This window comes from Idiotropiscis lumnitzeri, chromosome 11 (genome assembly GCF_059441095.1).
Source record: "Idiotropiscis lumnitzeri isolate Australia: NSW breed Sydney's pygmy pipehorse chromosome 11, RoL_Ilum_1.0, whole genome shotgun sequence".
Taxonomy (NCBI): domain Eukaryota; kingdom Metazoa; phylum Chordata; class Actinopteri; order Syngnathiformes; family Syngnathidae; genus Idiotropiscis; species Idiotropiscis lumnitzeri.
In genome coordinates, this window is record NC_142401.1 from 703,199 (window position 1) to 717,941 (window position 14,743).

A 14,743-nucleotide genomic window follows, 5' to 3' on the forward strand; every position below is an offset into this window, starting at 1 on the left:
GAGCAGCAAAAAGCCTGTTGATGCAGCAAGTCTGTCACAGCCATTGTGTGGATCACGCTGCTTCTCAATAGGCTTGCCCCGTGTCCCTGGCAAACGCTGCCATCCCGACCGTGATCCTGTGAGCACATGCTCGGCCAGCGCGCCGCGAGAACCAGCTGAGATGTGGCTGGCTCAACGCTATGGACGCCACCTTGCTTGCTCTTCACCTGCTTGCTTCTTCTCTTACGGCGCCAACTTTTTTCCCCAACTTTTCATTTCATCAGCTGAATCATCGCGTGTGTGTGTGTTGCGCCACAAACAACGGCATACACTCAAATACATTTCATAGAAAAGCTTTTAATAAATTGCAACACATTGCAAATAAATGACTTGTGGTCATTTTTTTTCATTAGAAAACAGGCACTTAAAAAGCTCTCAAGTAGATAAACATATTCACACAGTGTGCTGGCATAAAAGCGTTCCTCCATTTCCTGCAAGCTTGCTGATGTTTTCAATTAAGGGTTATTGTATTGTGAAAAGAAGAAAAACGATTGTGTGATCATTTCTGTGTGTAGAGGCAAATATAGGTCGGATATATGCAAAGTTTTACCTTAAGAGATCAAATTGTGTTCAACTAAAGACAAGGGCGGATCGATATTGACTCTGAATTGCCTGCAGCGGGCTCGGTTAAGAAAAGTTGACAAACAGCAACAACAGAATGAAAAAAATAGTCACTTTATGTCATGTTCTGCATTACATTGATAATCACCGGTTGACTTTGCGGCAAGAGTATAAAATGTCACATAGCCTTGGCAAATCAATTACAAGACAAACGCTTGCAACACATTTCAAAAAGCTTCAATTCCATTTTGCACGTTTCAGATCTGGTTTAACGGTGCAAATAAGGCACTCAAGTGCAAAATGTGGACCTTGGCGACGCGTCTCTCGGAACAACAACCCAATTGCGGGCGCCGTGGTTCCTACGGGGACGCAGTCCACAGAAGACATCAAATTACGCCTGCTCATATGAAACTTTTTTGTTTTTTAGACCTGGACAAAATGCTGACTTAACAACATATTTTGCATTCAGTTTAGAGTGCTGACCTGCCACCTGCCGCACAGCTACCATTCGCCTTCATGTTGACTGATGCGCTTTTTAGACTTCAACTCTGCCAGCCAAGCCGGAGAGGCCACACTGAGACACACACAAAAGCAATTTGGGGGAAGAAAAAATATACAAACGATCCAGAAGACCAGCCCTTCTCTTTTGTTTTCTGCTGCTCTTACCCTGCGTCTGTGGCCCCGATGGGAGGAAGAACTCGAGCGGCGCCAGCAAGCTGGGCAGCGGAGCGAGGAGGACGCGGTGAGCGCGGCAGGAGGGCGGGAGACGGCGCCGCTTCAACTTTCGGACTTTCCTTGTCGTCTTCGGTCTCCTCTCGTCCTTCCGCTCGCCTTTTCATTTGCGCCTGAGGAAGTGTGTCGAGTAAAGTCCCATCAGACTGCGCAATCTATTAAAGCAACGATTCTCATCTAGTGGGTCAGAATCTGAATGTGGATTGTGGACTTTTTGTATTCAGATTTTTTTCAGAACAGTACCGAGGCATACCGAGTTTCCAAATATTGTACGACACACAATATTTGGTAAGCGACAGGAATCGTCACTCTCGTTACTCGCTCCTCGTTGAACTAATACAGTGCAGCTCACTCAGCCTCTGAAATCCGAAAAGAGAAATGCATCTCGACGAGCTCTGGTCGCACTTACAATGAGGGCTGACGGGCTGACGCCAGGAATTGCAGAGACCTTTCTGGAAACCGAAGGAGACGCGACAATCCGTTGTTTTGGCAGTTCCGCCTCTGAGTCGGACTCCATTTGCCCGCCATCTGAAATCAGCAGCAGAAGTTGAACCTTTGGACCCAATTCAAAACAAACTTCCAAGCTACATAAGATTAAAAAGATACTTTACTGATTTTTCAGCAGGAAAAAGTTCATACTATTCTGAATAGGAACTTTATTAATAATATATTTTATCAGCTGGCGAATGAGCCGTGATTATTTGTTACCCGCGCCCTGAACTTGTGATGTTATTTTCATTCGACAGCAAGCAGCAAAAATGTGATTTTAAAAGTCGTCATAATTGCACATGAAAATAATCACGTTATCAATTCATCCATCCATTATCTGCTCCGCTTCTCCTCACGAAGGTCGCAGGCGTGCTGGAGCCTCTCGCGGAAAACTTCAACCCGTAGCCGACGTACACCCTCAACTGGTCGCCAGCCAATCAATTGCAGGGCACACAAAGACAAACAAACATTCACACTCACAATCATACCCAAGGACAATTTAGAGTGTTCAATTACTTTGCATGTTTTTGGAATGGGGGAGGAAACGAAGCACCCGCAGAAAACCCACGCAGCCCATGGGGCAACATGCAAACGCCACACAGGAACTCTGGACCGGAATCAAACCCGACACCTCTGCGCTGTGAGCATCCTAGCCGGCTGACCGCCGTATCGCCCGTCAAAAACAAAATCTTGCCTTTTAACGGCTGACGTTTGCAAGTAAAGTAAAATATCTCTTTGAGGCCCACCTGTGGAGTCACAAGAGCGCCAGTCCGGAGCCTCGATCACGGACGGTTGCGAGCGGCTTGAACGTGATGGACGCGATCGGCTGCGCCTCTTGCCCAGGTCCGCCCTGGATCTCAGAGCACTGGTGTCGAGCAGAGGGGTGGAGCTCTGTGCAATGCAATAAAAAAGTTGCCCCCAACAAATATACAGAGTGGATGCACATCAAGTTGTACAGTGTGAAAAGTGACCAACTGTTTCTGGAAAAAATATTTTGTCCTGGTTGGCGGTCAAAGATTTTGCTCTAGAATGTGTGCGGATATGCAAAGTGCTTTTTGGTCAAATGGATTCCTGAGTGACCACCCACCTCAGGGAAAGGAGAAAGCACAAGTTCAGTTCCAGCATCATCCTCGGCGACCTCAGCGAATGGATCAGTGAAAGACTTCGGACTTGGTTGAAAAGCGGTCCTGGGAAATCGGCCCGAAAAATATTCAGTTGTTGTTGCAACGCACTCAATTCTTGTAAGCGCTTGAAACCGCTCGAAGGCATTTTGGAGCATCACCAACAGAAACATCTCAACTTTTGAGTTTTTTAATTTGTAAAAACTTTTGCATTCTATAATTGAAAGTCCTCCATGAGTTTAAATCACATTTGTTGAAGATAAATGTCAACCATTACAACTCAAGGTATAAATATTGGACTTTGAGGTAAGTGTGCACATGCTGCCACGTCAGCCTCCATCAATGTAACGAGCGCGTGGTCGTGTAGCGTTGATCCGTTTATTACATTCATACTGTACCAGGAAACAAATCTTTTCTACCTGTCAGTTTTCGATTTCCATTCGTATGCCGCGTGCAGTCTGTCTGACTCAAAGTCGATCAAAGCATCGGCATCTTCTCCGCGTCCACGTGAGCGATAACTGTTCTCGGGTTCCTGAGGGACACAAAAATGGACGCATTAGGATGAGATCATGTACAAAATCAACTGCACGCGGCGCAAAGCTCACATTCGTCTTTTAATGAGCGGCTCCGGGAGGCCGTGAGGTTTGAAATCTATGAGCATACATTTGCAGGCACATGTACGGATGGCATATCCCCAAATTCCAAACCGCTGTCACACCCACAGGCCGGAAGGTACATGCACACGCAAAGAGTCCAAATGAAAGCAACCTGTCAAAGGGAAGTCCAAATGTTGTGTTCTCTGAGACTTGTCACTTAGATAGAGTGGAAACCATTTTACAGGCTTAAACCTGTTCCCATTTATCAAGGGTACACCATGACCACAATTTTGAAGTAGAGAAACATGAAATAATTAAACGGACGGAACAACAGAAACTGCACTTCTTTCGAGCGTGACGTTTAAATTAGAAACGCAATGAGGCGCCACTGCTTGTGATGCGTCGCATTATGTCGTTGTAAAAGACGGCCCGAATGGATACCACACGTGATTATGTTTCTTCCTTCAGGAAGAGGAACATGAAGGCATCAAACTAAATGCACCGCAATGCTCATTTCCAGATCAACGTACCGATGCGTCACATGCCAAATGTTCACAAACCAAAATGCAGTGCAAAAGTAGAATCTCATTTTCAAAATGAGAAGATTCAAGAAAGCATATTAGGAGCGGGCCATTCTCTTGTTACACATGGATGTTAGCATGCTAACCGTCCTCATTATGCGTCGGAACGAAAGGAACAGCGCAAAGGATGAATGCACGCAGACTGAGACGGTCAATTCCTGGACCATTTCAAATCCCGATCAGGTGCCAAAAAGACGCCATGTCATGTCCTGGAAAGTCCGCCAGAATATTGAGTTGGTTCAAAAGAGCGACAACCCCGACCGAGGGCAACTTCTCAGCAGCAGAAAAGATGTAGCGCAATATTCAACCAAAGAAGGCCTTAACCTCGCAGTGTGACACTTCATGGTCACGTTGTTTTTTTCCCGCTGCTTTTATCTAAGACACACATGACACCACGGGGAGGGAAAGTGCTTGCTTGCATGGCGCTGATAAAAGGCCACATTTGGAAGACCTAATCAGAAAAGTACGTTTTTCCTGAAACAAACTATGCTCTGTCGACTGAATGCATTTGTCTTGACGTGTCCTCTATCAAACAATTTGGACTTTTTGCGTCAGGTGCAATCAATAAGAACCAAAATGATTCAATTTAACAACTGAACTTAATAAAACTGCTCCAAAATGGAATTTGATCATCCTGTCTGACCCTTTCCAGACATCTTTAAACGTTTCGCATCTTGTCCATACGACGTAAAGTATTTTTTTTGTGCGTGTGTGTGTACGTAATGGTCGGTCCTCATTTCCCATTTAAACGGGTTTGCGTGTAGGCTGTGTGCCAAAAGCAGCTCTTTCGGAGCATGTTGACTTGTGGTCCGGGGGTGTTCCTCAAGGTATGCTCTCTTGCGAATGCTCACGTTCATGAACACATCAATGGGCAGTTGCTCTCAGGGCCGCCGAAAGCAAAAAAGGTCCAGCTGTCTTGCTCAAAGACACTTTGAGAGACAGAGGTGCGATTTGAAACGCGGACCCTTATGTCGCAGGACGTCGCGCTCTGCCGACTCAGCCACAGACAAAATGAGCATCATTAAAATAGACAAGTTAACAAAAGAGTAGAAAATAAAATGGGCATTTTGTTTATTTTATTGAATAGTTATGCTATACATGGAAAAATAAAAACGTATTATTATAAAAATCAATACAACAGTATTTTTACATACACATTTGAACTTTTTTTTTTTTTTTTTTAAACCATCTAAAAATGAGTTGGACCATTTCAAAAAATTAAGGTGTCCCTTGAGCACAAACTCATTACCCGCTCCTGATCTTTACTAATGTTATGTTTGAATGTTGTTGTTTTTTTAACTGTACTTTTCTCTTCAAGTGAATGCAACGTGTGCAGTGCAATCTGCTCTTAGTTTCGTCCGTATGGAGGTTAGGACTTGTTTGCTAAAGCATGCAAACAGACAAAAAGACGGAGGGAGTATCACAATGACGCACACGCTCAAGCTCAAGCTCAGCACATCGTGTCTAACCACAGAGATCAGAGCTACCGACTGAGCTCGCCAATGTTTCTCTGCAAAAATGATGCAGGTCCAAACAGGCAGGTGAGCTGATCTGTCTCTGCTTGCTTGGCACTCTCAACACTTCCGCTTTCCGTAGCACGAATAATGTGTTGCTTTTCGTCAAATCTCATGCTCATATGGATAGGGATGTGCTTGCGTACAGCGTGGACGAACACCGTGCGCAAATAAATATATGTTGCTGTTGTACATAAAACAATTGAAAAGCTCAAAAAAGGAGAAACTCGCACAAAATTCAGTGACGCGCAGAACTGCACTACAGTTGTAATGTTTATAAAAGTGAAGAAAAAAAATGCAAATCACTATTTGTGCAATAAATGGCTTCAGTATGTTTGCTTGTCCAAACGGCACTGCCGTTTCTGCAAACAGTGAGCCGTCGATGGCAACGATAGCTCGTTCCGCGGCATCAAATATCATCAATACAGTCGAAGGCAGGTCAACAGAATTAAGTCTTACTCAAAAGTAAGGAAGTGAACAGCTCCATTATGAATGAAAGAAAAAAAAAATCCACTCCTCCACCCACATTGTTATTCACGTTGACACCAAAATGTGAGCGCATGCAAATCGGTTAGAATGCTGCTAATTCACAAGCATCAATCAAAACAAAGATTACAATTGTCTCATTTAATGTCCGATTCATTCTCAGCCTGGATATGCCGGGGGGGACATCTGCACTGCAGGAAGTCGTAAGACGCGACAAAGCGGCTCCGATAATGCCCAAAAAAAGTCTCTGCATTTTCTTGTTGCTTGTTTGTTTTTTTTCCTCTCTCGCATGACTAAGTCACGAGATTTGGAAAAGTTAAAAAGCTAAAAAAAAAGTGGGCAACGCTGAATAGCCCCTCACGTCATGTGATGCAAAGCGCCACCCCAAATCGTCATGGTAACTAAAGCCATACTCAGCATTCGATTGACTGACTGATCCGCCCACACAAACCGTCTGATGTTCACCGACCAGTCGTCATTAACTGGTGTGCATTTTCACCAAGTAACGGGGTCACCTTTTATTGAGACACCGGGGACCGCTTTGAATTGTGAGGGCGGGAATAATTTCCCCTTCAAAGAATTAATTGCTTGACGGTTCCCCCTATTGACGCAAAAAGTCAATAAAATAGTTTGAATCTTCTGCGCGAACTGCAGATAGGCAGCAGTTTATTCAAATCAAGTCAAAGTTAACAAATGTCTGCTCGCTTGTTCACCAATTTTGTGCACTACAAACTTTGACCATCTGCAATGACAGAAGTGGCATTCCCCTTTTCAAAAGAGAGCACAATCCAAAACTATTTGTGCATCTTGTCATGACAATCGACTTGTAAGTTGCAAAGTGGCTAAAGAAAATATATAAATTCCCCAAACACCACTTCCTTTAAGACATGTCCGTCCAAACCACAAAACTTTACACGTTAAGAATAGAATTTGAGAATTGACGCAACTCGGGAGTCCCTATTTCTTTTACGACCGAGCTGAAAAGCCGACCATGTGATCACCACCACTCGTCATGATCATCATCTGCCTCCATCAAGTCGATTATGGGATGGCGCAGTTTTATTAGTCACGCTCACTCACGCCCACACAAAACGCAACAAACACATTTTTTAGGGCATGGTGTAACCAGCTGAAGCGAGTAGAACAAGATTTTTTTTTTTTATGCGTACGACGACTAGCTGTACATGACGCTGGTAAAATATCACTTACACAATGTCTGCTGAATCACTTCTGTGTTTTTACCCAATTTAGCCTTCATTGTCAATTTTGTTTTTTTTCACGACAACGTACAGTGAATATAAAAAGTTTTGGCACCACACGTATAAAAAAAATTTTTTTTAAATGAGCCCATGATAAATCAATTGAAAACTTTTTCACCGCTCACGTGACCTACAACCTGCACAACTAAGAAGAAGGGAATTAAAAACAACGGAGAGCCTTGCACACGCTCTGATAATCGAGACGCGCCCGTCCGTGTTCAGAACTAACCAATCACCTTCAAAATGATGCGACATAAAAGTCAGCACTCACTGGCCAACATTTCAAGTGCCTTTGATGAACCCCGAAGAAAGTTCATCTTATCGCGTAGGGCTTGCCAGACTTCTTTTTTTTTTTTTTTGAACCTTGCATAATTCCCTCAACCATGATCAAGTCGTCAGTCGCATTGGAAGAAAAAGGTTTGTAACATGCATGTTGTCCGACTGATGACGAGCAGTGCTTCCTTTGGACATCTTTTGGAATTGCGACCAAAAAGTTGGTTGGTTTCATCGGATCACAACAAAAGTAAAAATGTGCTGTGGGTCAACAAAACCAAGGAGCTCTCCGATGTTTTCTTTCCTTTTGCAAAGCATTGGACTGCTCCACACTTGCAAAATCAGCAGGTCGAAGATTCCTTTTCCCCATTATTAATGACGATAACAACCGAGTTTAGTAACATCTTTCTTCCTTTGTTTCTCGTTTAAATTCTGCTCATTTGGGAACTTAATCATCAAGCCGGTTTAAAATTCACATCAGTGATCAAAGTAGACAGGACAAACAAATGCAAAAAGCTCCGATAGATTCAAATCTTATTTGCTCACTAATTTGAAACTGAGAAAATTATCCGCACGTCTGCTGGTTGCACTCCCATTCAATATGAAATCTTTGCACTCAAACGATGTATTCATGGAAAAAAAATAGATTATTCCTTCATCGACGCATACGGAATCACCTTTTGCTAAATTGACTGTCATGGATTGCAGAGATCCGGAAAAAGTTGAAGAATTTGAATTCACCTCATTCTTGTAAAGTCGGCCTTCTTTTGTCGACTCCGTTTGCGGAAACCGTCGCTCGTGCTGTTGAGACTCGTCTTGTCGCTCTCGGTGGTCGTCCTCTTCCTCCGGGCGCGCGAATGTCGATTTCGGCCCAAAGTCGCCTTCAGTCTTCACTCTCTCCCGAGCGGCAACATCGAGCGGAACCCGAACGTCGACCATTGTGTCCCGTGCGCTCGCATCGGCTTTTTTGGGTGAACCCCACCGAGTCGGCTTGACTGAAAAATCATCAAAATGGCCGCCATCCACCAGAGGCTGAGGCTCGTCGATGGCAAAGTTGCCATAAACGACGCCAGCGGGGGCCGAGGATTTGCGTGGAGCGGAGTTCAAAGTGTCTCTCTGCCTCTCCATGGCCCTCATCTTCTCCAGCTCTTCCTTTTGTTGCTTCATTTTCATTTCGTTCTTCCGTCTGGTCCTCGACTCCTCCTCCTTGAGCGCTTGTGCCACTCGAGATTCCTCCTTCCTGTTCTGCCATTCGTCGCGTCTCTGTCGCTCCTCTTCTTCCATCTCGAGTCTGAGTCTTTCCATCTCATCCCTCTTGCTCTCCTCTTCCATCCGTCTTTCCCGCTCCAGATCTTCCATTCTCTGCATCTCATTTTGTTCGATCTTAAGCTTGAGTCTTTCTATCTCATCCCTCCTTCGCTCCTCTTCTATCAGTCTTTCTCTCTCAAATTCAACACGTCGCTGTCTCTCCTCTTCTTCCATTGCCAGCCTCACTCGTTCGATCTCCTCCCTCCTTCTCGCCTCGGCCCTGAGCTTTTCCCTCTCCAATTCCTCCCTTCTCAGCCTATCCTCTTCTTCCATTTTCAGTCTAAAGCTTTCCATCTCTCTCCGTTTCTCCTCTTTCCTTAGTCTTTCCATCTCCAATTCCTGCCTTCTCTGCCTCTGCTCCTCTTCTCTCTTCAACCTCAATCTTTCACTCTCCTCCCTCCTTCTCTCTTCTTCCCGTATCCTTTCCATCTCTAGCTGCTCCCTTCTGTGTCTCTCCTCTTCTTCTCTCTTTTGCCTCAATCTCTCCATCTCCTCCCTCCTTCTCTCCTCTTCTCTCAACCTTTCCCTCTCCAGTTCCTCCCTTCTCAGCCTCTCCTCTTCCAACTTTTTCACACTCATTCTTTCAATCTCCTCCCTCCTTCTCTCCTCTTCCCTTTTCCTTTCCTTCTCCAGTTCCTCCAGTCTGCATCTCTCCTCTTCTTCCCTCTTCAGCCTCAATCTTTCTATCTCCTGCCTCCTTCGCTCCTCTTCCCGTATCCTTTCCCTCTCCAGTTCCTCCCTCCTCTGCTTCTCCTCTTCCAACCTTATCACTCTCATTCTTTCAATTTCCGCTTTCCTTTGCTCCTCTTCCCTTATCCTTTCCCTCTCCAGTTCCTCTCTTCTCTGTCTCTCCTCTTCTTCCCTCTTCAGCCTCAATCTCTCCCTCTCCTCCCTCCTTCTCTCCTCTTCCCTTAGTCTTTCCCTCTCAATTTCCTCCTTTCTCCGTCTCTCCTCCTCTTCCCTCTTCAACCTCAATCTTTCACTCTCCTCCCTCCTTCTCTCTTCTTCCCTTCTCCTTTCCATCTCTAAGTGCTCCCTTCTTTGTCTCTCCTCTTCCCTCTTCAGCCTCAATCGTTCTACCTCTTCCCTTCTTCTCTCCTCTTCCCTTAGTCTTTCCCTCTCCAGTTCCTCTCTTCTCTGCCTTTCCTCTTCTTCCTGCTTTAGCCTCAATCTTTCTCGCTCCTCCTTCCTTCTTTCCTCTTCCCTCTGTATTTCCTCCCTTCTCCGTCTCTCCTCCTCTTCTCTCTTCAACCTCAATCTTTCACTCTCCTCCCTTCTTCTCTCTTCTTCCCTTCTCCTTTCCATCTCTAACTGCTCCCTTCTCTGTTTCTCCTCTTCTTCCCTCTTCAGCCTCAATCTTTCTCTCTCCTCCTTCCTTCTTTCCTCTTCCCTCTGGATTTCCTCCCTTCTCCGTCTCTCCTCTTCTTCCCTCTTCAGCCTCAATCGTTCTATCTCCTCTCTCCTTCCCGCCTCTTCCCTCAGTCTTTCCCTCTCCAATTCCTCCCTTCTCTGTCTCTCCTCTTCTTCCCTCTTCAGCCTCAATCGTTCTCTCTCCTCCCTTCTCTCCTCTTCTTTCAGCCTTTCTTTCTCTAGTTCCTCCCTATGTTGTCTCTCCTCCTCTTCTTTCTTTAGCCTCAATCTTTCTCTTTCTTCCTTTCTTCTCTCCTCTTCTCTAAGCCTTTCTTTCTCTAGTTCCTCCTGTCTCTGTTTCTCTTCCTCCAACTTCTTCCTTTCCATCTCCTCTCTCCTCCTTTCCTCTTCCCTCACCCTCTCTCTTTCCAGTTCCTCTCTTCTCTGCTTCTCCTCTTCCCTTTTCAGCCTCAATTTCTCTTTGTCCTCCTCCTCCTCTCGCTTCCTCTCTTCTTCTCTCAACAATTCCTCCCTTCTCTGCTTCTCATCCTCTCTCCTTCTCTCCTCTTCCTCTTCTATCTTCTTAAGCCTAAGTCTTTCTTTCTCAGCTTCCACCCTGCTCTCCTCTTCTCTCCTATGCCTGGCTTCTTCTTTCTTCCGACTCTCCTCCTCCTCCAGCTCTTTTTGTTTCTTCTCCTCCAGTAACTTGGACCTTTGCTTTTCACTTTCCTCCGCTTTTCGCCTTTTCTCAAATTCCAAATGTTTTATTTGTTCCAGCTCACTAATGTCCTCCTCCTTGCTTTTTAGAGTTCCTACTTCCTCTGACTTGCTTTCTGCTTTCGATCCCTTGCCAAGAGGGTCTTCACCATGGTCTTTCTCAAGCCCACCTACTTGAACAGACCGCCGTTTGGCAGCGTCTCGCCTTTTATCCATTGTGGGGGAGGAGCCGTCGTCAGCGTCATGATCTTCCTCTGAAGTCTTGTGCTCCAACTCCTCTGATGTGTGAAGTTGTTCTGTTGGGGGGTTCTCAGTACTGTCAGACAGTGCGATGGTCCCGGATTCAGAAACTTCTGGCAATTTTTGACTCTTCTCTATTGTTGGCACAGTTGGTGGCACTGAGCTGAAGACAAAAATTTGATTAATGGACATTAATGATTACACAAACACAGAGGAAAAGGATTGACTGACCTGCTCTCCTGAGTCCAGTTTTTGATTCGCTGCTTGACGCCAGCTGTTTCATTGACAAATTGGGGCTGCACCCTCTTCACAGCAACCTCTGGCTTTGACGCCGAGTCAAACAGAAGACTGATCCGCCGTTTGATGCTGCCACCTCCACTGCTGTCTTCCACCAATTTGGCTTCATTACTTTCTGCGGTGGGAGGCGCCGGCATTGTTGGCTTTGGCTGGTTTGCGTTTTCTTTTCCTTTTTTTATCGATGCAGATCGGCTGTGATCAACGGGTTGAGGAATACCACCAGAGTTAAACTTGGAGGTAAGCTCCATGGACAAGCGCTTCCTGGTTCCGCCCCACTGAAATGTTTCATTCGTTTTTGAGGAATCATTTTCCTGTGATTCCTCAGGCTTTTGGACCGTGATCGCTGGAGATTCGTCTTTACTCTTTTCATCGTCATTCGGTTTAGCGTTTGTTATTACCGGCGTCTCTGTTTTGTGGTTCGTTTTGGCAACTTCTTTCTGGACCGCAACAGGTTTGCTTTCAGCTTTGATTGTTTTCTTTGGATCCTTTGAATTCACACTTGTGGACTTTTGCTGAGGTGGTTTTGTGGACGGTTTGGTCAAAGGTTTCGGGGGAGTTTTGGCCACGGGTTTTCCAGCCTTGGAGGACACATGAACCGCTTGGGGGGCATTTATGGAGCGAATGGTGCTTTTTTGGGAGGAGAAGGGCTTGGGAGCAAGTCGAGGCTTGGGGGGGAGAGACGGCTTCGATTTTGAGACATCGATCACCTGCGAAGAGTCCACTGTGCTCTGCATCATTGCGTTTCTAAAATGAGAGAAAGTGAAAGAGGTCTCTCAATAAAATTTTGCCAACAGAAAACTGCCAAATCATTTAAGGAGTCATTAAAACACCATGAAGCCATCCAACTTAGATTGTTTCTTTTTTTTTCCCCAACTCTCTGCAATGTTGTGGGGCGGCATATCAATAATTACGTTAAAAAAAAAATGTCATTTACGCACCAAGCAGAGTTTCAGAAAGTGAGCCAATTAAAGTACGGTTTAGGAAGCAATGCTAATCTTACACCGAGATTATTGTGCCGCCGTGGTGAAACACCGCTGTGGAGTATAATGGCTACCAAAAGGGGCCAACTTCCACGAGTTTATGGTGTAGCGTGCAGTAAATGGCTGTCGAAGGCAGCGGCTGATGGACACATGCGCGGGGTCAATTAGATCAGGAAGTCATTATAAGAGCTCCTACACACTTGGCAGACAGGACTTCCGTTCGGAATTCCTCTGCAGCCCATTTAGGGAGCACACTAGAAATCCAACGAGGCTTTGACTGGCTGCTGCCAAGTGGTGACATCAATTGCGGCCGCCATTATGTTAAAATTATACAACTATCGCACTTTCATGGAAAGTTGTTGATTGCCCTGATAGTCATCTTAATCCATGTATCAGTATGCTCTTTGGCCTCACGAGCAAGCCAATTCAGCACACCCGTAGAACTACTATAGTACACTAAGAGAATGACTATCTTGTCGCTAGTAATGGGGTTTTTTTTCTGCCACTGTATGACATTTGCGCACACTAATAGCACTGCTTTGAGATACTGGCAGCCAGGAAAATTACATGTTGATAGTGAGGCAAAACTGTGCACTTGTTGACGTCTGCACACTACTAGAACTGCGAGTGAAGCGCTAGAGTAGCAAGTGTATAATGTCACCTGAGGTACACGGTTTTAAACAAGTGCACAGTTGCCTCACTGGTAACAAAGTTGTCCAACGACTGCCAAAGTAGTCCTGCTAGTCTGCACAAATGTCATACAGTAGTTTTTGGAAGAACTGGAACATTTTTTGACTTGTTTGAAACCGTTTTTCTGCCAGGGACTTGTCAAGAGAGGACAAACGACTATATACTAGTGTGTACCTTAAGCTGGATATGAGCAGTGTGAAATAAATGCTAAAGCAGCTTTCCGTACACTTTTCCACATTGGCTGACGGTGTGGTGTGTTTACACGGAGTGTAAAGTGGCGTTTCCAAATGTGTCACTACAAATTCCCCAGGCATTGTTTGCTGCATCTGGTTTGACCTGTCAGTCTTTTGGAACCGATTTGGTATCTCAGATCCCCACCCAAAAGTTGAATCAATGTGTCAGCCTATATTGAACACAATATCACAATTACCGAGCTGTGTTTGGTCGCAAAAAAAAAAAAAGAAAGCAATGTGCAAGTGTACTTTTCTTTGCATGGAGGAGGGTGGCGTCGCTTTTTGAGACGCATAATCACATCAAAAGCTGTCAGCCACTTTCAAATCAAAGCATCTCCTCCTGGCAGGTGAACATGGGAAACAAATTGAAGTAAAGTAAAGAAGCACTTGATAGATGATCAATATATTTTGGTTTTCCTATATGTCGACGACATTATCAGGAAAATGGTTCTTCTTTGTTTGGCTTCCTTTTCTTTCAGTCGCTGCTCACCTGCTTTGTTAAAGTCATGCAGCACCTTCAGAAGCCCACAAAGACTACATTAAAAAGGGCAAAACAAGGGAAAAGACGTTGGCTGGTTTATGGAGGTGTTAATAAGTTACAGATAAATTCCGAACTATCGGTCATTGAACCGGAGAACCTCATTAAAAGTGTGTCACTTTCGCTCCCTCGACAACGAGTTGAAATTGTCGACATTTATTTGTTCACAATTCCCAATGACGGCGAAAATATGAAGACACGCGAACTGTGCACCTGCTCCGAACAGATGTAAAATAACGTGTTTCGTTTACCTTTGAATCTTCTCGCAATCATACAGAAGAAGAAGGAAGAAGTTGGGGGAGAAAAGAATAAGAAAAAGAAAAAGCCAACTAACTAACTAACTTGGCGTTCTCCTCCACCGTCTCGCCTGCTTGTCGTTCTTTTTCCTCATTCCCACGAATGTGTGCTGTGGACGCCTGTGAAAGAAAACACTCCCTGCACGCTCCTCCTCAGATCGAACCAGAACCAAACTTCGGAGGTTAAGTTACACACGTTAGTCGGAGCACAAAATACAAACTACAGGCCGGCCCCTTCAAAATAAAACAAAAGGCATGTTTGTCGTTCCCAAATGAATCTCGTGAGCACGTCACCGTCATTATGAAGGACTGAAAGTGGCAAAAGTAAAGAAATAAAAACACCATGAAATGTTTCATTAAAATGGCCATTAATTTATTACACGTTTCATTTTTTTTAATTAGATATGGAATTGAATGAATAAACCCGTCATTAATTGAAAAAT

At 44.9% G+C, this 14,743-nt stretch overlaps 1 protein-coding gene across 4 annotated transcripts; it reads right to left on the reverse strand.

Moving 5' to 3' along the window:
* Positions 1–316: 316 nt before the first annotated feature.
* On the reverse strand, positions 317–14,506 carry tnks1bp1 (tankyrase 1 binding protein 1). 4 transcript variants are annotated; one of them, XM_088308251.1, is made up of 10 exons: positions 14,256–14,460; positions 11,498–12,307; positions 8,393–11,429; positions 3,362–3,474; positions 2,909–3,008; positions 2,568–2,712; positions 1,742–1,860; positions 1,267–1,445; positions 1,084–1,174; positions 317–959 (listed from the first exon to the last, which is right to left on the reverse strand). In XM_088308251.1, the coding sequence occupies exons 2-9, from the start codon at positions 12,298–12,300 to the stop codon at positions 1,102–1,104; spliced, it is 4,569 nt and encodes a 1,522-aa protein (XP_088164377.1). In that variant the 5' UTR covers positions 12,301–12,307; positions 14,256–14,460; the 3' UTR covers positions 317–959; positions 1,084–1,101. The 4 variants fall into 4 exon arrangements, with proteins under 4 accessions (XP_088164377.1, XP_088164378.1, XP_088164379.1 ...); XM_088308252.1 differs by having other exon boundaries at positions 317–1,174; positions 14,347–14,506; XM_088308253.1 differs by having other exon boundaries at positions 317–1,174; positions 14,339–14,469.
* Positions 14,507–14,743: the final 237 nt, after the last annotated feature.